The following is an 11,991-nucleotide window of genomic DNA, read 5'->3' as shown; positions in this document are numbered from 1 at the left end:
GCATTTTCAGGTGGGAATAGGTGAACTCCAAGACCTTTTTGGTGTGAGAAGAAGGTGAAAACCCCAAGTGCTTCATTTAGCTGCAATGAACTCTTGTGACCAAAAGTCCCATCTCTGGGAAGAAGTAGCTCTGCAAGTCACATATAATAGGGTTTCCTGAAGTTTTTCTAGCATATGTGGAGCACAGATACTCTCAGCACCATTTTTTTCATACACAGCTTTATCCGTGGGAGAAAATTACTGACTCTTAACCTCAAACTCATAATGTCTTACATGTCATTGATATACCAAGCCCAGGTTGGATGGGGCTCTGAGCAACCTGATCTGGTTGAAGATGTCCCTGCTCATTGCAGGGGGGTTGGACTAGATGGCCTTTAAAGGTCCCTTCCAACCCAAACTATTCTATGTTCTTAGTTTTCCTTGATTGTATTCCAGACAGGATGGTTGGGGTTTTTTCCAGGATACCACTGGAGGTCACTCATGTACTAATAAACAGTACAGTGCTGCAAGGCAAAAAGGTAATACAAATTATCCAAGAAAGAACTCAGCTTGACCTGAAGACTACTTTAAAATGGGATTGAGTTGGGAAATATGTTGTGTGGATATTTCTCAAATTTACAGTAGAATATATTAAAAACTCACAAGTAAACTAATGATTTTTAGTTTTTTATAAAAAGACAAAAAAACCCAACATTATTAAGCCAAGTTTGCTTTGATCTAGCTACAGTAATAATGGAAATGCAGCACTTCTCTTTGCCAAAGAAAGCAAAGAGAGGAAAAGATAACCACCTCTAGAAAACGCTCACTGAATTCACATCCATGTGAAACGAAATTGCAAACAAAATGACATGTAAAATAGGAATTTTCTCACTATGACATTTCTGATAGAAGAAAGATTGCAAAGGAAGAAGTAATAAACTCTATTTATTTCATATGATTCTTTTCCTTACCTTCACTTTCTGTTAATCCATTTTTATCACTAACTTTCAAACTTTTGGACATATCTTTGCTGAAATTGTGAGTTGTAGAGAAAATGAACTTGTTAAAATGTTTTCTCTTTTTCCCCTAAACTAAAATTTTAGTATAGATTTACAGGTCTGAGGTGAAGAATAAGAAAATGTACAACATCTCTTATCCCAACTGGTCCAAAAGCAGTTATTTTACTTCATAAAGCAAACTACTACTGGCTAGCGACTCTCTACCTCAGGCTCTAGGCCCATCAGTATTCATCCCAATACTCCCGCTGTATGAGAGAACCAAAGTCAGACAGATACATACGTTAATAGTTAAGGTATCGCTTACATATTATCAGAAAAAAATGTTTCAGAGCAGCTTTATTCACCTGCAGAAGAGGAGACAAGGTCTGCCTGCAGCATTTAGTGCTTGTACAATACTTCGTGCAACTCTGCCTTGCTCTGTACTTTTAACTTACTATTTATATAGTGCCATTTGATTCTGGTAGCTTCCAGGGGCCTTCTGCAGCTGCTGTCTCCTGCTGGCTGCTTCCTGACTGACAGGTTCTCAATTTAAAAGGAGCTGCATGTTCACTAATTAACTGCCCGCTAATTAGGGGGTGCTGGGCTGGTTTTTGTCTGCTGTGTAGGGATGCTCATGTAGCTGGGAGGTGGGAATACAGCAAGCAGAGCCTTTGGTAACTTGTGTGGGTGTTGGGGAAAAGCAGAAACTCTTCTCCAAACAGTGTGGGACACCAGTGTTGATGAGCTACTGGGCCTGATCTCCTGCACCAGTGAAGAAGGTACCCTTGGCACGTCCGTGGTGACAGCCTAGGCAGGGCTTGGGCAGGGGGACGTTGTGTCCAGGTGCCTCACTGGGGCTGTGGTTGATGGGGTCCTCCCCTGTGGGAGGTGTGTCGTGCTCCAGGTGCTGTGTATCCAAGGTCCTGCAGCAGGAGGTGTGCAGACTGATTGAGCAGGGTAAATGGGATACCGGCAGGCTCTCCACAGGGGTGGGAGCCTGAGGTGGAGGAATGTCTAGGGGCTGTGCTGGGTGGAGGGGTGGATGGGGACTCCCCTGAGGGAGGTTGTTGAAGTTCATGACTTCTGGCATCATGAGAAATGTTCCTCCTCCCTGCTCAGACCTGAATGCAGAGAGTTGGTATTGAACCTGAATAGCCATGGGAGGGGAACAGATGCTGTTAAGGGAAGCTTCAAGTGGTAGAAGCTGGAGATCCGCTTCTGTAGGGAGTAAAGGAATCTGTCTGGTGGTCAGACGTACTGCTGTGGGAGGTTTGCTGTTTAGTAGATGACCAGGTACTGGGTGTTGTAGAGAAATGGCTAAGGTTCATCCAGTCCTGGACTGTTACTCCTCATTGCTTATCTGTGTGACCATCAGTGATCCTGTTGAGGGACACCTGGAGCAAAACAAGAGTAACTGCAGGATTCTGCGTGGCAAAGGACATGGAAACCCACAGGATGACCCCTTGATCCTCCATGGAAAGAGGTCAGGTAGGAGGAGACATAATCCTGACAGGTAACAACTGGTCACACGGCTGTTGCCATAAGTGGTGCTTTGGCTTTCATGAGCATGGGTCGCTCTTGGAGGAACAAGGAGATCTAACAAAGTGGGGTAAGAGTATCTTTGCCAACAGGTTTGTAAATCTGGTGAGGAGAGACTTAAAACTTGATACCTTGGAAGATGGTGATAACTGGTTACACTAAGTGGAGGAATGGAGTTCAGGGGTGATAAGTAAATGGGGCAGGGTGATGGGAGGAAGGGCGAGACAGAACAAGCCAAAAGAGAGCCTACCTTAAGTATATGTATACAAATGGATCCCACCTGGGAAACAAAAAGGAGGAACTAGGAACTGCTCTCTGTGCAGATGCAGAACTGTGACATCCTTGGAAAAACGGAAACATGGTGGGATAGCTCACACAGCTGGAGCTCTCCAGTGAATAAAGGACTTGTTAGTAAAGACAGAAAAGGAAGACGAGGGGGAGAGTTTCCCTCTGTGTGAAGAAGTAGCTTGAATGCATGAAGCTCTTTTATACTATGGACGACATGCTGGTTGAGAGCTTGTGGAACAGCAAGGGTATTAAGTGTGGCATAGTGTTGGGAATTTGTAACAGATCCACTTCCTCACTCTGATCAGTTGACAGTCCCCTTTAAAGAGCTTGAGGAAGTCTACAAGGTAAGCAAGAAACTTGAGGCTGAGCTGCAACACAGAAAAAAGTAGTAATATACAGAATACATTGAATAAATAGTAATATGCAGAATATACTAGATTTTGTATCAGAAATAGTGTGGCCAGCAGGAGTAGGGAAGTGATTGCCTCCCTGTACTCAGCACTGGTGAGGCCACACCTCGAATACTGTGTTCTGTTTTGGGCCCCTCACTACAAGAAGGACCTTGAGGTGCTGGAGCGTGTCCAGAGAAGGGCAACGAAGCTGGTGAGGGGTCTGGAGAACAAGTCTTATAAGGAGTGGCTGAGGGAACTGGGGTTGTTCAGTCTGGAGAAGAGGAGGCTGAGGGGAGACCTTATTGCTCTCTACAGCTACCTGAAAGGGGGTTGTGGTGAGGTGGCTGTCGATCTCTTCTCACAAGTAACAAACGATAGGACAAGAAGAAACAGTCTCAAGTTGCACCAGGGGAGGTTTAGATTGGATACTGGGAAAATTTCTTCACCGAAAGGGTTGCCAGGCATTCGAATAGGCTGCCCAGGGAAGTGGTTGAGTCACCATCCTTGGAGGTATTTAAAAGACGTGTAGATGTGGTGCTTAGGGACATCGTTTAGTGGTGGACTTGGCAGTGCTCAGTTAACAGTTGGACTTGATGATCTTAAAGGTCCTTTCCAACCTAAATGATTCTATGAAAGCTGAAGCAAAAACAGACTACAAAGGAAGAATGTAAAAACACTGCACCAGTGTGTTAGGAAAGCAAAATTCAGTCTGAGTTCAAACTGGCAAGGGGAGATTTAGGTCAACAAGAAGAGCCTCTACAGCTACATGAACAATAAAAAAGATAAACAAGGAAAGTGTAGGCCTGTAATTGGTGGTCTAGTGTCAGGGGATACAGATAGATCTGGGAAGCTCAATGCTGCCTTTGTCTTCACAAGCAAGACCCCCAGGTCTCTGTGCCCAGAGACAGGGTTCAAGGAAGAAAAGAGCTACCAGTAGTGGGAGAAGGTTGAGTTTGCTTCTGCAAACTTGAGAGGACACAACTTCATAAAAGTTAAACCAACTTCATAAAACCAGAATAATGCCATACTGATTTCAACAACTGACTACCTGCTACATGGAGTGTAGAAAGTTGTCACAAGACTGCACACTCTGAGATCATAAATGTTTCAGAGATACGTATTTCAGACAGAACAGTGACAGAAATGTTTATTCAAAGTGTCTTAAATCAGCCTTTTATTCATAAAAATAGTCCAGGTGTACCATAATAAATAATTCACTCTGAAATTTCCTTTTTTGTCTCTTTGTCTTTAGTTGCATCCAGTTACTCTGCTTCTTTCGATTCATCCTCATTATTCTCTAAACTAGTAGTTCCTGTGGAGGCAAAGGAAAGGCAGGACATAGAGATGCATTTTATTATAAAATATTTGAAAGTAACCCTAGTAACCTAAAACATAATCCTTGGACTATGCTGTCTACCTCAGTCGTCTTTCCCATTGCCTTTCACTGCCAATAGTTGAATTTAACTGTTATACGTTGTTTCTCAGCTGCCAGACAGACTCAATACAGACATATGACTGCCAGCCAGCCCATATGTAACTCTGGAATAGTCAAAGAATGTCTCCTATTTAGACAAGTATCGTAAGAAACATGGAGCAAGGAGTATGGAATTCCTGTGGAGGGGGGAATTATAGTAATGGGCCAGAGTACAAGACTGCAAGAAGCCAGATTTTGTTACATCTGCTCCTCACGCTATGCATATTTTCTTCAAATCATTTCCTCTTGGTATAATTTCATCTTGCTAAACATAAAGACAAGGGGAGCAATATGTTGCCTAATTAATTATGTAAACCTATGCTGAAAAAATGTGTAAAATCATCCAGCTCTTTGATTCTAGAAATAAAGAGCTGGAAGGAACTTTGAGAACATCCAGCACATTCCTATGTTTTCATGCATTGGTATCTGCATCTGTGCTGTCTCTGACAGATATTTGGGTCCACTTTTTCTTTAAAAAAAAAAAGGCACAAAAAACAATGGAGATACCAGAACTGCTTCATTGTGGTAGGCCAGGAAATTTATTAGAACCAAGTTCAGTCAAAATTGTTATTTCAGCCCAAGAGACTTTGAGACAAACCAGGTTCAACGAACTTTTTCCAGATGGAAAGCAGTGTTGTGTAGGAAACCTGCTGAGATTTCTGCTGGATCTGATCCAAGACCATGGATCCTGTAAGATGTCAGTCCTATGCACCAGATCAGCTAGTCTGCCCTGAAGCAGGAGAGCACCTTCAGAGGTGTTGGGTAAAAAATGAGAGCAAATAAACTACAAAAATTCCAAGAGCTGAACTAAATGTTTAGTGTGTAACTCCAGGCATTTTCATATGGTTTAACAGTCTTTCTGAACCCTATGCATCGTGCTGTGCTTTGCTTTATTGTAAAATGGACTGTTCACAAATGGATAAATTTATCTTATGTTTTCATACATGAGATATGTAAGCTTATAAATGTTAATAAATACAAACAACACAATTGGGTGGAGGCCTATAGGCTAAATATGAGTAAACATAGATGCATCTTTTTGTTGCTTCTTAGTAATTTTGTGTTTAAAACAGGCTTCTGAACTGCCTGGAAGAAAACCTGAGCATCTGAATTTCAGATCTCTTTGGTTTGTAGGAGAAACAAATCATCCAGAGACTGCTCAAACCATAATGCATAACAATACCTAAAATTTGTTTCTTCAGGTTTGTTTTGCCTGCTTTTTAACTTCAGTTGAGAGAATAAGAATACACAGTTCCATTCATGAGAGAAAAGTGGAGTGCTCAAAACCCCCTGAATTTCCCAGGGTCTGAAATCTGCATTCTCATTTTTGTACCAAAAAAAAAAAAGTTTGCAAATACAACCACTTACAAACTCAGCTCTGCAAGTGCTGTCAACTGTACATGCATAGACAATGCTGCACAGAAGTGTCACTTCTAATTTGTACTGTTACAGTATAACTTCACTACTCAAAACCAGTTTACATCCATAGAGGACTGCCCCCCTTCTTAAAGGTAGAGATTCCCAGCATCTCTTCAGCTTGATAATGGACCTCTCAGCAGCAGCATGATGTCAGCTGATTGACATACATAATTTCAAACCCTGATTGATAATTGAAGAATGAGCATGCATGCCCCATTCCTCACCTTGATCCTCCTCATCTTTGTTTTCTTCTTCCTCTCTGCTTCCCTCATCTTCCTCTCCTGCATCCCTTGCTGGGCTATAAACTTCACTGGATACTTCATGAAGAGAAGGCTCATCATCCCTACCGTCAGCAGACTCATCAGTGACTGAAATATGAGAGATTAGCAATACCAAAGAAAATAAATTTTACAAATCTGCACTCATCCATTGTTTTCATGCAGCAGCTACTAACTCCTTCTGAAGTCTTTACTGACATGAGAAATCCCATAAAATCTTCTGTAACTGTTTATAATCAAGTTTGAATAACGGGCCATGATATAGACGAAAATGATTCACAAGCTTCCCAAGACAGTTATATCTCATTATGCTATGTGAGATAAAACAGACATATATATATTGTGCAGTTTACGAAAAGACTTGGAAATTCCTAACATTCAACATGTGGTAAATTATCATTAAAAAAAAAAAAAACACTAAAAAACCTCTCATACCACTTGATATTAAACCTGAAAAACACAGTTTCAAGGGATAGTCAAAGCATGGAGTTTCCAGCTATCCTGCAGAACAAACCTGCAATTGATGGTATTTTCTCCTCTTCAGTTGCTGCTGCTGCTGCTGCTGGCTCTTCCACTGCTTCTGCTGCTGCTGCTGACACTAGGGAGGCTTCTCTGGGAGAAGGTGGGTTTTCCCCATGGGGAGTCCAGAGTGTTAATTTGGTAATTTCTGATGCTTTCCATTTTGGTGCAGCAAGTAACGAGGGTTCCTCCTCTTCTTCCCCCTCTCCTTTATCCTAGAAGACAACTCATGAAATCCAGCATCTCATCTTACAGGTATTAAGAGAGTAACTAAGATGATGGTTTTGTGTACTAAAACGTTTTTATCCAGGCTCAAAATGGCAACGACATGGCCTTTTAAAGTATTTACAGGTGGAGGAACTTCAGCTGTAAATCTTGGAAGAGAACTGCACTTTGAACCTTGATGAGTCAGTTGACTATTACTAATGATCAATGCTTGCCAGCTTGCTTTCTTTAATGTAAAGTTTTGTCTCTCCCTTAAACAGAGGCCTATCAACTATGTCTCTTCTTCTGTGCCTGCCTACAGTACAAGAGCAGCAAATAAGACCTGGTGCTCTGTCTGGTAGATGCTATGCTGTCTATCTCACACAGGAACAAAGTTACAAAACAGCCCTTTCTGCCTCAGTCTTTGCTTAGGGAAGACCTTGGAATGGATCTAGGAAGCAGTAAGGTACTGCACAAAGCTTATGTTTTTGAAATTTAATCTTCTTTATTTAAAAAATCATGCTTTATTTTATCCAAATATGAAGGAGTCTTAGTTATGGAATCATTATCTGTATTGCAAGCTAATTTCTTTTAATTTTTTTAATGGGCCTTGTTCTGGAATTACTTCAGCTAAACCAAAGAGGCAAAATTTAATCTCACTTTAGTGACAGCACTGTCCCTTCTTTACACAGTCACTACACCATTCACATGAGAAAAAATTATTGTTCCTGAGAGTAATGATTTTCAGAAGCTAAGTGCTGAACCTTGAGTTCTTAAATTCATGTTTAAACTCTCACATCAATGGCCTAATATTCCAAAATCAGCACAACCAACAATTACTGAGTTGAGGATACTAGACACACATCACTTTGGATACTCATATGAATCTGACACATAATTTGAGGACCTCTTGCTTTTAGCCAGAAAAGCAAAAGAGTGTCCATATTTTGAAAATCTCTATCACTAATGATAGTATTTTTTTAATTATTATTTTGTCCTTTTCTTGAGAAAGAATTGCTGTATTGAAGAATTTTCAAAGAGTGTGTAATGGAAACTAATGTGTCAGATGAGGTAGCAAAGTCTAAGCTAAAATGTGGCATATTTTCTTGAAATCAAAACAGTAATATTAAGATATATTTCTTATTTCTATAGCTGTTTTGCACCATATTAATCAGAAACATTTCTAAACATTCATGCATGAAGGAGAAGGAAAAGCAGGCCCTGATCCCAGCTTCTCCCTACAATTATTAGAAGCTGTGGATATTAAGCTCCTAACAGGACCAGGACTACAATGGGACACATTTCCAAAACACGAGTCTGCTGGAAATTGCCATTTGTATGCATAGCATCAAGTAATTCAGAAATATAAGAAGAAATATTTTTCATTGTTTTCTGGTGTTCAGAACAAAGTGGAATACAGGCTGAATGTAGAGAAAAATACATATACATTCTTCTGTGGTTTGAAACTTCAAATGTTTTGGGAAGGTCCTGATTCCTCTAAACTTTAAGCAGAAAGGAATCTTGTCTGCAAGTAGTGCAAAAATCACACCTTGTCCTTGTCAAAGCTTACATAGTAGAGAAGCTAAAGAAAAAAGCAAAATGAAACCTCATTTAATTCTTAAGAATGCATTTGACTATTTAGAACTACTTCAACATCAGTGTCTATAAGACATTTATAGATTACTCAGCAATAGTTTTGATTTACTGATTTCTCTGATTTTCATTATCATTTGCACTATTTCTTTTACCTGCTCTGCTTGTATGTATTCACCATGCTGTTCACATCCAATATCAAAGACATATTTGCCATGGCCTACAGGCTGCACAAAGATACAAAAGAAGTCAGCAGAACTACAAAGTTAGTACATTCCAAGCATATAAATGTAAAATATGCTTTACCACAGAACTCACACAATAGTCAATAATAATACAATTTGAAAGCAAAGTTGCAAGAAACTTGGCATTCTGTCCTACAGATTAATTCAGTTTCTTATGTTACACTTATGGTGCAAGAAATACTACAAAAGATCAGGAGCCTAGCTTCTTATTTTAAGTGGAAACAGATCATATTAAGGCAATTCCATGCTAACTGTTCAGGTGAATAGAGAGTTTTCCAGCATACTTACATTTCCATTCAAAAACTTGCCCTTAAATCTATGGTTTAGGTGGATAAGTTCAGCTTCTCCTTCCTGGTTTCCATTTACCCAACCACCAACGTACTTAGATCCTGAGTCTTTATAGACATATGTACCTTGCCCATGCCTAAGGATAAAATAATAATTTGGCTTTATATTACTGAATATTAAGAATTTAGGATGATGTTATACTTGAGGTATTAAAACTGTATTAAGTAGTTGAAATTACTTAAGTTGGACTAAATTGCCAAGGTGTATTCCCTACCATACAATGTCATGCCCAGTACATAAACTGGAGTTAGTCAGGGGGTGGAAATCGCTGCTCAGGGACAAGCTATCGATCATCGGGTGGTGAGCAATTACTGGTATTGGGCATCACTTGTTCTTGTACATTCTTTTGTCTGTATTATTATTGTTGTTATCATTGTTGTTTCCGTCTCTCTTGCTGTCCTATTAAACTGTTTTTATCTCAACCCACGAGTTTTTTCCCAATTCTCTCCCTCATCCCACTGGGGGAGGGGAGAGTGAGCGAGCGGTTGCGTGGTGCTGAGTTGCCGGCTGGGGCTAAACCACGGCAGTCCTTTTTGGACAATGCAGTAGCACTTGATTTGCTGCAGTCAGCCATGCTTTGAAAATAACCTTTGCATTTTAATGCCATTGGGTGACTTGAAACATCATTGTAAGAATGAAACAAACCTATTGTGGTTAAACCATTCTCCAGTATAGGTGTCTCCATTTGCATACGTATACTCTCCATAGCCATGTCTCTGGTCATTCACCCAGTCTCCTTATTGAGAATACGATAAAAACAGTGAGGTGTGGTTTATTTCATTGTGGGATATAAGGCTCAGTTTGTAAAGTTATCATACATGAATTCTTAGAGAAGGAAAAGAAAGCTATGACACCATTGTGATTCTTTACCATTCCTTACACCATTCTTGATTCTAAGCCCTTGCTCTTTTTCTTTTGTCTGTCCCTCTCTACACATATTTATGCAGCTGACTGACCTCCCTTTCATTTTGTCCATCACGGTCTGTCTCCATTATCACTCTCCATTATGACCATGAACACAAGAAGCCATGTAAGATCCGCTCCTATCTTTAAATTTGGCAATGTATTACAATTGCATTAGATAATGTGACATTTCCACTCAAATAAAAAGAGAGACTACTTTAGTTTGACTCATTTGCTAAAATTGTCCTGTGAGTCAGGGGGCATAGGTACTCAAAAGGATGTTACATTGTGTGTCTTAACTACCCTTCAAATGTAAAAGAAATTAAAAAAAAAAAAATTACAGGTGCATATGCTCCCTTAAGGTAAGATTGGGCTGTTCTTTTTGCTCTCTGCTTCTAGTCCTCACAATGTGAATGTTCTTTCTTGCCTAGCTTAGAAAGGAGAGGGGGAAAATATTGTCCCTTGAAGCCTAACTGATACTCAGGGTGTTTCAGGTAGTCTCCTGGAGGAAGAGAAACAGTGTGAGTTTCAACTTCTTCAAAATTCAGAGGCATCCCAATCCCTGAGTAAGTGCTCTAATCAGTAGACTGTTTTTTAAGGATGGACCTAATAAACTCCTAAAATACTTTATACTGAACACATCTGTGGTTCTAATCATAATTGAGAAATAAGTAACTATATTTTCTTCTACCAAAATTGCACTGATTTGTAAAAGAGAACTTAATATTTCTCAGGACTTGGAACACCCCACTTGAAAGAAGGGCATGAGAAGAATAAACAGCTACTAAATACCACACTTCTCTCAATAATTGACATAAATCCCCGTAAATAAAACCCACACTTCTCAGAGCTTGTAATAAAAAATGAATTAAAGGAAAACATTTCATAGCAAATTTATCTTCTTAAAATAATCCATTCTCCAATTCACTATCTCCTTGCTTTTGGGAGAGATGGTGGTGATGGAAGACTGTGCCCTTGCAGTTACAGAAATCCTTGCAACTGTGTTCAGTGTTTTACCTTCATATTTCGATCCATCTGGATAAAAAAAAATACCCCAGCCATGCTTTTTGTTTTGAAGATATTCTCCAGTGTAGCAAGCACCATTTCTAAATCTGTAGGTCCCCTGAAACACATTTGGTATAGATAAGAGACTTGTCAGTTCTCATTCTTGTTTCAACCTAGTGCCCAAACTAACAGAACTGCTGAAATATGAGCACAACCACAGTCTTCTGTCACTGTCTTCTGTCACTGCCTTACCTTACCGCTTCTGAAACCATGTTCATACTCTCCATCATAGGTATCACCATTGGGTAGATGTGCTTTTCCACGTCCATGTCGCTCACCTTCTGAATTGCGTTCACCATCATACTCCTGATCAAATGTGGGGAAAAAAAAAATTAAGAGGGCTAGACCTGACTGTATCTAAGCTCATTAGAGAGATGAAAACAAATGTTTGCTCAAAGCTGCTCCAATTCGCCTTGAATCAGAGACTGCAGGAGCAGCTGGAGCATACAGACAGCTTATGCAGACATTTTGATCTGATCCTGGTACCCAGAGGCTTTTCCCCCTTCCTGCCACACTACTGGAAAGTATGGACGACTTGTTTTCGTCCAGTGAAGAAAGTTAGGCAGGTCCCAATAGAAACGGTACAGCCCCACTTCCGAATCTCCCGCGCCCACCGATGAACCGCCTCGGGAGCTCTCCCAGGCTCGGCGCGGCCGGCATATACAGTATTTAAGACCCAGTGACCGGTAACGTTCACTCTTCCCTTCCCCGACGGCACTGTCCCGCTACCCCTGCCCGAGGCGCCCG

General features: G+C 40.5%; 1 protein-coding gene across 1 annotated transcript; it reads right to left on the bottom strand.

Moving 5' to 3' along the window:
• Window positions 1–4,458: 4,458 nt before the first annotated feature.
• RSPH1 (radial spoke head 1 homolog (Chlamydomonas)) lies at window positions 4,459–11,550 on the bottom strand (the record flags this gene model as incomplete). Its single annotated transcript, XM_010291524.1, has 8 exons — window positions 4,459–4,508; window positions 6,314–6,457; window positions 6,882–7,101; window positions 8,839–8,910; window positions 9,217–9,352; window positions 9,922–10,012; window positions 11,197–11,302; window positions 11,437–11,550. Coding segments are annotated over 8 exons (933 nt in total), but the record flags the coding sequence as incomplete, so codon positions are not given.
• Window positions 11,551–11,991: the final 441 nt, after the last annotated feature.

This window comes from Phaethon lepturus, unplaced genomic scaffold (genome assembly GCF_000687285.1).
Source record: "Phaethon lepturus isolate BGI_N335 unplaced genomic scaffold, ASM68728v1 scaffold23397, whole genome shotgun sequence".
NCBI classification, from domain to species: domain Eukaryota; kingdom Metazoa; phylum Chordata; class Aves; order Phaethontiformes; family Phaethontidae; genus Phaethon; species Phaethon lepturus.
This window is presented reverse-complemented; position numbering and strand designations above follow the sequence as displayed.